The sequence below is a fragment of the Vipera berus genome, assembly GCF_964194415.1.
Source record: "Vipera berus genome assembly, chromosome: Z".
Classification (NCBI taxonomy): Eukaryota; Metazoa; Chordata; class Lepidosauria; order Squamata; family Viperidae; genus Vipera; species Vipera berus.
The window spans coordinates 122,117,622-122,128,516 of record NC_138205.1 but is presented as its reverse complement, the minus strand read 5'-3'; the positions used below and the strand labels follow the sequence as shown (position 1 = coordinate 122,128,516).

Below are 10,895 nucleotides of genomic sequence, written 5' to 3'. Positions count from 1 at the left end.
TCTTGTCAAATACTTTAATCATCACTAAACAGGCAAATGTGTATAAGTGTGAATAAAAAAGGGTGAGGGTCACATTACATTCAGCTAACCAAACGTCCTAGTAATCTGTACTTCTGAATTAACCTATGTCCACTTAAGTTTAGCTTTAAAAGGTGAATAGCAAAGATGTGCTCAAGTCGTAACAACAGATCTGTCATAATATGTCCACACTGTATTATCAATCTATCATGGAGAAAGGCAAACAAAAGCCTACTTGAAACACTTGCTCTGCACATTTTTGGTCTGCTTTGATAGATACCTAGTACATTTAAGGAAAGCATATTTGTGCTTAAGCCTCATAATAAATGAGGCAAAGGTTGATACCTGAAGATAAGCTTTTTTATACCTCAAGAAGTACAGTATTAACTCTAAGAATCAAACAGCTAGGAATGCATTGTCTATATCCAATGAATTATGAACCAAAATATGTCTTTTATGACTTTATAAAATATTTCTGAGTGATTTTTTTTAAAACATAGTGGCAAGTAAAAACATCATTTTCAAAGTAGTCTACAACAGGTCATTTCACAGAGACAAAGCCAAGAAATAGAGGAGCTCAAAGATATGTATCTTTCTGACGCAACTTATCTAACATCCATTTTCAACACAACATTATCATAAATCTGTGTATGAGGATAAAAGATGAGCAGCGTTTTAAAAATGAGATTCTATGCAATCTTTCTATCCTACAAAACAGGTGTGATGCTTGCACTAGGACCAGCTTAAGATGTGAAATGTTTCTAAGGCAGAGACAGAATATTCAAATGCATGTCAATACACGGGATGAAAAATTGAACTGATTACAAAACATGCAAGTAGTTTAAATTTTCAATAGTAAAATATTTTTTTAAAAGGGGAATCTCAACTTAAGTATCATTAATATAAACTAATCCAAAATAACTAAAGAAGTATTTACTTTCCAACATATGCCCTTATTTTAATGGGGATTTGTATTCAAAGGAGTTGCAATGGATTAAGCCTTTAATAAGTATCCATGTAGGAGATGCTTCTTCCCTTGAGAATTATGATGGTTGTTTATGTGTTGTTAAAAATTGGTTTAGAACTTGCTGAAAATTAAAAATTCAGACTGTTCCTCATCTATGACATAAATTCACAAGGAAACAAAATCCTAAATCACATCCATGACTAAATTTAGTGTATTTTTCATGACTGTAGCCCTAAACCAGGATTTCCAAGAATTCAGCTTACTTAAATAAAATATTAATTTATCAAAGTAGCTCATATTTAACAATATATTTGAATTAAATTATCATGAAAGGAAGCTAAACTGACCTAAACATTATTACCATTTCAACTTGTGATACTTCAATATTTGAAATCATTTCAGTGAGCTAATTTTGCTATAGCATTCACTGTAGTGCATAATCCATTGCACTTCATTGCAAATTCTTAGAATCTCCTTTTTGAGTATGTTATTTCACACTATTATTGGTTATGCTAGAAAAATTCCTTATTATATATTTGCTACAATTCTTACATTCCAAATAATGCAAAATTCATTAATAGAAGAAACAGTACAAAAGTTAAGAAACAAGTTTTTGATGTCCAAGAACTCCATACTCAATATAAAACATGTTTATGAATCCTATGAAATTAGCAACATCATAATCCAAAACACCTGAATTAAATATCTGGACACTGTGTAATGTGTTGAGACTATTTTGAGACTTTGGATTTACAGATATTTGTAGAGATTAACAGTAACAGATTAACAGCAACAGATTTTCCACAAAGAGAAATACTTGAAGTTACAAAGTCCCAATAAACTAACCTTGATCAAATGATTATACAGGGAGTAGGATCACTCCATTGGAACATGTCATCGTAACGGTGTTTACCATCTACCTGCCTCTACTCACAGTACATTACTAAACAAATGCAGCTTAACTTCCTTCTGCCTTTTTACAACTTCACAGGATTTTGTAAACTTCAACAGTGTAGCAACATCCAAGTACATGCTGTCTCAACTATACCATATCTAGAACCCTGAACAAGAATCTTAAGTTTTCATATTATAAACTAAGTAAATGCTAGCTCAATTCTGTGTTCATAAAAAGTAGACATATGTACACATATGAACAACTAAAAGAATTAATGAAAAAAATACCTTGTTCAGCGAAATAAAATACACTTATCAGTCACAGGAATGGGCATCATTTAAAGACAACTTTGTGAAAATTGGGTGCAATTGTTTTCTTCTCGGAGTTTATACATAATGTATATTTTATACACATTTTTGCTCACATTGTTTAGCCAAGTATGACAATCATGTTTTTAGGTATGATTATACATACAATGATCAGAAATCTACAATTAGTTTCCCAGGCTCAGATTTAGCACTGCAGTTGTGAGATTATGTCATTGCATAATCAGGGTTTGCAAAGGAAATTATCCCTAGCAAAAAAATAGGACAGTTTACCCTTTAGAACTAAGTACTATTATCTTAGATACAATCATAGTGCAAACTGATTTGATGGGAAGATTAATGTATTGATCCTGAGCCTTATTGTGCTCTCACAAGTTTTCAGAATGCATCTTACTGGAGAAAAAAAATCAGCCTCTTGAGTAGAGGTTTGCCATTTCCAGATAGTAACTTCATCTCCTAAGTTCATCTTCAACAATGTATTTACATGCAGAAGATTTTTATCCTTGGATTCAGAGATCAGTATGAAGGCCTGTTCAAAGAGGAATGTTCAAGAGACGTCTCCAGTTGACAGAAAAAGTGGATCGATCCAGGGAAGAAGAGTACAATCCAATGCCACCAGATTTATTCTGCATCAACCTGGAACCAAGGTATAAACCAGAAGAGCACTAAAAACAAGTATAGTGCAGTGAGAGGAATGTCAGGAAGCTATAAGGCTCATTTCCACCAACTGATTCACAGTGTTTTTTGATGTCCATTTGCAGAAGGTTTTGTTGTCTCAGAGTCTCTTGCATTGTGCGAGAGATGCAGTTTATCTAAACCTGCAAAACAGAAAAAAACACAGTAAAGTTTGTTTCGTTCTTCTGATCTTCTGTGAAGAGTTAATAAGGAAGGAAGTGTAAGATGAATTATCAGAATTAAGTTGAATTTAAAATATGTGAAGGGAAAGAAGTGCAAGATGTATAACAGGGGTCCCTAACTCCCGGTCCGTGGACTGGTACTGGGCTGCGGCATGCCAACAACCGGGCCGCACAAACAAGCAAAGCCCCATCCGCGGGATGCAGGCAGCACACAAAGTCACGCCCCCTCCGATAGGTGGGAAAACCTCTCTCCACGGAACCAGTCCCTGGTGCCCAAAAGGTTGGAGACATCTGATGTATAGGGTTTCCTGCTTGAAGAAGGGGGATGGACTAGAAGACCTCCAAGGTCCCTTCCAACTCTGTTTTTCTTTTAAATATAAATGAGAGAGCTAAAATGTATCTCAAAGTATGAAATGGGATTATCTAGATTGCTGTAAAAGTGCAATCGAGGTGGGTGATTGGATGAGGGTGAGTAGTATTGGTAGAAGAACCAGAAATGTGTTTTGGGATAAACTGCAACTGTCTAAATCAAACATGTCAAACTTGCGACGTCACATGACGTTGCGCAACGTATCGGGACGGTTTTGCCATTGCCGGCAATGGGGTGGGTGCGGCTTCTGCGGGACACATCCAGTCCGCGGGACGGCAGTTTGACACCCCTGGTCTAAATGAATGCAACTGGGATTGGAAAGGGATTGTTTTATTAGGTGGACTGAATGCACGGGTGGGAATCTCCCCTCAGACAGGGACTCTGGTTGGTGTACAATAAAATGTTAAAATATAAAACAGCATGTAAGAATGTAAAAAAATAGAATTTAAAAAATAGAATTTTAAAGGGGCAAGGATGATTAAACCCTGTTAAATATTAGTAACTTACTAATAAATGTATATGGAAGTGAGACTTGCATATGAAGGCAACTTCAATCAGAATTCAATGGGAATGAGGTACAGGGTGGAAAAAGAAGCGACAGATGAAGAATGAAGAGGGTAGTGAATACAGCAGATTGAATATAAAAATGAGTACAAGTAGTTTTCGACTTACAACCATTTGTTTAGTGACCATTCAAATTTAGAACAGCACTGAAAAAAGTGACATGACCATTTTTCACGTTTATGACCGTTGCAGCATCCCTAGGGTCACCGGGTCAAAATTCAGGCACTTGGCAAGTGGCACGTATGCCATGAATTTCCCTATCAAGTAGGCAGAACAGCAAATAGCAGTTCTGAAATCAAGCTTTATACAGGGTACAGAAAAGCAATTAATAATGAATCATTCACATCAGCAATCTCTAGCACAATATCAAGTGTATAAATGTTAAAAAAATACTGTCATAAAAGGAAGAGAAAGTGGGTTACCTAATGCTTTGAGGAGTTCTTCCCTAACTGCAGAGGTGAACTTTCTCACCAGGCACAGCGTTGTCATGACAGCAAAAAGAAGATTGTAGCTCAACACTATGTAGAAGTTTCCTAACCAATTAAACCTTCCAAAGTCCCCAAGGAGATCAAACCTGGTGATGCCTAATAAAGGGTGAGGGGAGAATACATTAATAAAGTTTGTACAGATATTTAGGAATTTTTAAACAATCTAATACATAGCATATGTATATGGAATCAGCTCCCCCCTGAGCTTCGGATGGCCCAAAATCTCCAATCCTTTCGCCGCGGCCTCAAAACACTCCTTTTCCACCAGGCTGACCTGGACTGACAGGCATTTTAATTAATTATATTTAGAATTTTAAATTTATTTTTAGTTTTTAATTTTATTTATTGCACAGATGATTTTAATTTTATTTTTATCTTAATTTCTGTACTTATTATATGTTTTGTTATTAGCCGCCCTGAGTCCTTCGGGAGATAGGGTGGGATATAAATCCCATAAATAAATAAATAAATAAATATATCTTTTCACATAAAATTTGATAAAACAATTTTAAAACTCAGATATTTATACTCTCTAATTTTTCCTGTTCATCACTATTTTGAATTACACTTCAAAGATATTGTCTACTATATTGGAAAAAACCAATATCACAGCAATGAGTGTATTTATTTGATAAAATTGAATGATATAATCCTCCATGCCAAGCAAGATCATAAAGGAAAATATTGATAATCTGCATAACAAATTCTCTTCCAAAACTATTAAAGATGAAAACGCTGTATCATCTTTTCAGGTCTTTGATACAATGTTTGCAAAAATTAATTCTGCATTCAAATAAATGAAAAGTAGTTTGATAAAAGGGAAATTTTCTTTCCCATTTACCTTATCCATCCTAAGAACAGCTCAACGCTCCTTTTACCATCCTGAAATAAACTATTTTGAGACTAAAGCTTCTGTTTATGAATCTGTTCAATTTCTTTTCATCTAACCAGCGTTACTGGTCATAATTCAATGTGGCAAACATGCCCAAGACTCCTTCCTATTTTCTTCACAACAACAACCCTCTGAGGTAAGTTGATCTAAGAGAAAATGACTGGTCCAAAGTCACCCAGCCAACTTTCATGCTTAAGGTGGGACTAGATCTCACAAAGTTTCTAGTTTTGTGCTTTAACCACTAGACCAGGGGTAGGCAACCTCGGCTCTTTTATGACTCATGGACTTCAACTCCCAGAATTCCTGAGCCACCATGGCTCAGCTTGGAAACCTCTCCCTTTCCCCTCAGCATGGCTGGCTCAGGAATTCTGGGAGTTGAAGTCCATGAGTCATAAAAGAGCCGAGGTTGCCTACCCCTGCACTAGACCAAACCAGCTGTTTTGATACATACTGACTGTTCTGCAAAGCCTCACATGACCCATTGTACTCTGTAATGGTTATTAGTTTTATTTGATGTGTCTATGTACTTCGTTAACTCTCCTTTAGCTATTTGTCATTCCTGGTTTACTCCCCTTTATAACTGTACAGCAAACAAACATTTACAGACTCAAAAAAAAGTGGATATTTCGTCTTGGGTAAAGCAACAAATGCACCTAGCATCCATCAAACAAACAAACAAACAAACAAATAAATAACAAAGAAAGAAAGAAGAAAGAAAGAAAGAAAGAAAGAAAGAAAGAAAGAAAGAAAGAAAGAAAGAAAGAAAGAAAGAAAGAAAGAAAGAAAGAAAGAAAGAAAGAAATGAATGTTTTGTACCATTAAATTGGATGAGAGTTGTGCTCATTAAAAGAGTTACTGGAAATAACCATGCCTAAGACAACTTAATGTGATCCCACTGAATAGAATTCCCACTGAACATGCCAACATTTTGCAGTTATTAAAATAGAGTTATCTGGGAAATATTTGCTTACGTTTGCATTTTCCAACTAGGAAAAATTCTAGAAAAACTTTCAACAATTTAAAGACAACTTCTGAAAGGATGGCATTTAACCAACATTCCATCCATGGAATGATGGAAAGTGACAGGTGAAGAGAAGTGATAAAGTTCTCTTCATTCATAATGCTTAAAAGGCCAAACAAAATAAAGAAGCTCAGATTGTAAGCTCAGATTAATTAGCTTATCAAGCACCAAAAACATTCTGTGAAGTTCAGAAACTGACTACACATCAGTTTATCTATCCCAAGCAAATGTTCCACTAACCAAATTTATAATTTAACCTGATGACACATAATGTGTAGAAGAGATCCCTGTAGCTCAAGAATTAGAACTATTGTTAATCAGAGTGAAGAGATGATATGGGCTAAGAGAAAGTGCTTTTCAGCAGGCTCTGCTTAGCAACTTCAAGGAGATGAAGAAGTTTGAAACCTCTAACTCACGGCTGTCAAATTCGCCATATCACGTGACGTGTCGTGACATATGGCGACTTTTTTTGCATTGGTGGAACTGGGGTGGGCATGGCATCCGTCTGATGCAACCGGCCCGTGGGCTGGCAGTTTGTCACCTCTGCTCTAACTGATAACGCAGAACCAGTCACTGCATCACTAAAAGTGATTTCAGGACACGTTTCGATATTTTGGTTGCCAAACTAGCTTTGATTCCTTTGACCATAAGGATCCCATTAATTCTGCTAGACCTCTACGCGGTTTTCAATCATTTTGATCACTACAGCTTTCTGGATAGGCTGTCCAAGTTGGGAAATTGGGACAGTGTAATGCAATAGCTCTTTTAACTTTAGAGACAAGTTTTAGGAATGTTGCATAGTTCTGTGGCATTCTGCACACAAGACCGTCTAAGCATTTTAGTCTCTATACAAAAGCCACCAAGTGAGACGGATTTACAATACAGATTCAACTACACCAGCCTTTTCCACTTGACCTGGGTCAAGAATAGAAGTGCTGAATCTGTATCTAGATTTATAAACGAATTGTCAGTCAGCTCCAAAAAAAAAAAAAGGAAGCTCTTTGCTGACAGATCAGATAGCTCTATGTATCCATTCCTCTGGCAGGCAAGACCAAGAATTTTCTTTTGCGGTCCCTAGGTGGCACAAGAGAGCAGCCTTTCAGCCAGTGTAGTGAATGAGAAATGATAGCAGATATGAAAGACAGGCACTACAGAGACGACCCTCTGTTAAAAAACAACAAAAATCTTCAGACCCTCATTTCATAGTACATCTAATGTTTCTTTTCCTACAATATATGAACAACATCTTTAGCCACCACTTACCAAAGCAGCCCTCAGTGGGATGGGAACAGACTTATGAAGTCTTTTTTGCTGAAGGACACGTCCGACAAACAAACTTTCAAAGGGGCTCACAGGTTAAGCTTTTAGTACCTCATCAAGGAAGAGATTGAGCACCAAGATTTGTTGTTGTTAGCTACGAAGTCGTGTCCGACCCATCATGACCCTATGGACAACGTTCCTCCAGGCCTTCCTGTCCTCTACCATCTTCTGGAGTCCATTTAAGCTCACGCCTACTGCTTCAGTGACTCCATCCAGCCACCTCATTCTCTGTCGTCCCCTTCTTCTCTTGCCCTCAATCTTTCCCAGCATTAGGCTCTTCTCCAGTGAGTCCTTCCTTCTCATTAGGTGGCCAAAGTATTTGAGTTTTAGCTTCAGGATCTGGCCTTCTAAAGAGCAGTCAGGATTGATCTCCTCTAGGACTGACCGGTTTGATCGCCTTGCAGTCCAAGGGACTCGCAGGAGTCTTCTCCAGCACCAGAGTTCAAAGGCCTCAATTCTTTGGTGCTCAGCCTTTCTTATGGTCCAACTTTCACTGCCATACATTGCAACTGGGAAGACCATAGCCTTGACTATACGCACTTTTGTTGACAGGGTGATGTCTCTGCTTTTTAGTGTGCTGTCTAGATTTGCCATGGCTTTCCTCCCCAGGAGCAAGTGTCTTTTAATTTCTTGGCTGCAGTCCCCATCTGCGGTGATCTTGGAGCCCAGGAAAATAAAATCTGTCACTATCTCCATTTCTTCCCCATCTATTTGCCAGGAATTGAGAGGGCCGGATGCCATGATCTTGTTTTTCTTAATGTTAAGTTTCAACCCAACTTTTGCACTCTCCTTCTTCACCCGCAACAAGAGGCTCTTTAGTTCTTCTTCACTTTCTGCCATTTGAGTGGTATCATCTGCATATCTTAGGTTATTGATATTTCTTCCGGCAATTTTAATTCCAACTTTTGATTCATCTAGCCCTGCCTTTCTCATGATGTGCTCTGCATATAAGTTAAATAGGCAGGGCGACAGTATACAGCCTTGCTGGACTCCTTTCCCAATTTTGAACCAATCAGTGGTTCCGTGTCCAGTTCTCACTGTTGCTTCTTGACCCGCATATAGGTTTCTCAAGAGACAAATAAGATGGTCTGGTACTCCCATCTCTTTAAGAACTTGCCACAGTTTGTTATGATCCACACAATCAAAGGCTTTAGCATAGTCAATGAAGCAGAAGTAGATGTTTTTCTGGAACTCCCTAGCTTTCTCCATGATCCAGCGTATGTTGGCAATCTGATCTCTAGTTCCTCTGCCTCTTCGAAATCCTGCCTGTACTTCTGGTAGTTCTCGATCCACATACTGCTGAAGTCTAGCTTGTAGGATTTTAAGCATGACTTTACTAGCATGAGAAATGAATGCAATGGTGCGATAGTTTGAACATTCTTTGGCACTGCCTTTCTTTGGAATTGGAATGTAAACTGATCTTTTCCAATCCTGTGGCCACTGTTGAGTTTTCCAAACACCAAGATACCACCATGTATATGATATTCAATAAGCATTCATAAAAAGGCAGCTGTGACTTCTGTGCTCCCAGGTGCAGGCAATGAGTCTAAGTAGTTAATGTATTGGATTTCAGCCCATTTGAAATTTACTTGCAAAAAGTGTAATATTCGAGAAATTGAATATTTCCTTCTTTCTCCTCCGGTGGCCAAAGATGTACCAGACAATCTCATAAATATAAGCCACTGGTCCTTTGCCCTACACATTCTAGGCAAATGGCTGTATAATCTCTTCTTAGAAACCTCTAGTGTTGCAACACCTACAACATCTGAAGGTAAACCATTTCACTGATTAATCGTTCTGTAGGGAATTTCTTTGTTCTAATTGATTCTCTCCTTGATAAGGTTCCATCAGTTACATCTTGTCCTGCTCTTAGATGCTTTGGAGAATAGGTTCTCGTTCTTGTTATCTCTCTCTCTCTCTCTCTCTCTCTCTCTCTCTCTCTCTCTCTCTCTCTCTCTCTCACACACACACACACACACACACACACACACACACGTGAGGCTGATCCCTTTCACAGTTACTGTTGTTGATCTAGGAGTCCTAATGGACAAGCACTTACATATGAGCCAGTAGTGTGCTGCAGCTGCCAAAAAAGCTAATTCAGGCTAGACTGCATCAGTAGAGGAATAGTATAAGGTCATGTGAAGTGTTTAGTACCACTTTACATTGCTTTGGTAAGACCACACTTCTCCTATTCTATACCTGTGCCTTTAGTTTTTCTTGACTAAGTATAAAATCTTAATTTTCTCACCTCTGAATTGCATTTTGTTGGATATGGCCTGGTGTTCAAGTCTGTCAAGATCCTTCTGTATCTTGAGCCTATCTTCTGAAATGTTAGCTATTCCCTTCAGCTTGATGTTGCCTGCAAATTTGATTTATTCCTCTTCTATCACTTCATCTAAATCATTTATGAAGACATTGAAGAGTACTGGACCTAAAACAGAACCTGGAAATACACCACTGCACGCTTCCCTCCATGTAGATGTAATTCCATCAAGGACTACATGTTGAGTGCGCTTGAATGGCCAGTTATGAATCCATCTGGTGGCGGTACCGTCTATCCCACATTTTTCTCTTACTAAGAAGTGGATTATGGTCTACTCTAATGGTGTTCCCTTCTCTTTAAGACTCTGGATTCAGGATGAGCATAAGCGCTTTTGCCCCAGAAACTTTATGAGGGCAGTCATTGCTGGGAAGTTCCAAAGAGATTGGACAAGATGGTATTTTCCTCAAATGTTTATCTTCAAGTCAATTTTAGGGCTTGAGGGAGGAAGCAAAGAAGCACTGGAATTGAAGGGAGGAAGCTTGATAAAAACGACCTCTTTTAGCCATCAATAAAAATCCCCTACTGAGGTTCAGAAGAAAGAAAAATGCTGTCTTGGATCCACTCTTCCAAACAATACAACCCACATGTCCCTTAGTTCCCCTCAAAGATGTGGAACTGTTCTGTTACCCAACAGAAGAGGGTGAGGAGTGCCTGTTACCTCCAGAACAACCACTGAAGATGATTCCTTGAGATGAACAAGAAGAACTGCTGAGAATGGTACAACTAAAAATTGTTCCAATGACATGCTGGGAGAGGGAGAGATGTCTTGGTCTCCAGAAATCATGGAGAACCACAACATGAAGAAAGGAAAATCAAATATATAGTGAAGAGAAGAATCCAAAAAAAGATAG

The 10,895-nt window shown here is 38.0% G+C and overlaps 1 protein-coding gene across 4 annotated transcripts in view; it reads right to left on the bottom strand.

Annotated features, from left to right (window-relative positions):
* LMBR1 (limb development membrane protein 1) overlaps positions 1-10,895 on the bottom strand; it is a 64,555-nt gene continuing 53,660 nt past the window's right edge. For 3 of the 4 annotated variants that reach the window (XM_081344076.1, XM_081344077.1, XM_081344078.1), the window contains 2 exons: positions 4,420-4,581; positions 1-3,024 (listed from right to left, as the gene is read on the bottom strand). In XM_081344076.1, the coding sequence (XP_081200202.1) occupies positions 2,939-3,024; positions 4,420-4,581 (248 nt within the window). In that variant the 3' untranslated portion in view covers positions 1-2,938. Of the gene's footprint in view, positions 3,025-4,419; positions 4,582-10,895 lie in introns of those variants that run through there. The other variant, XR_014028517.1, reaches the window with a different exon arrangement.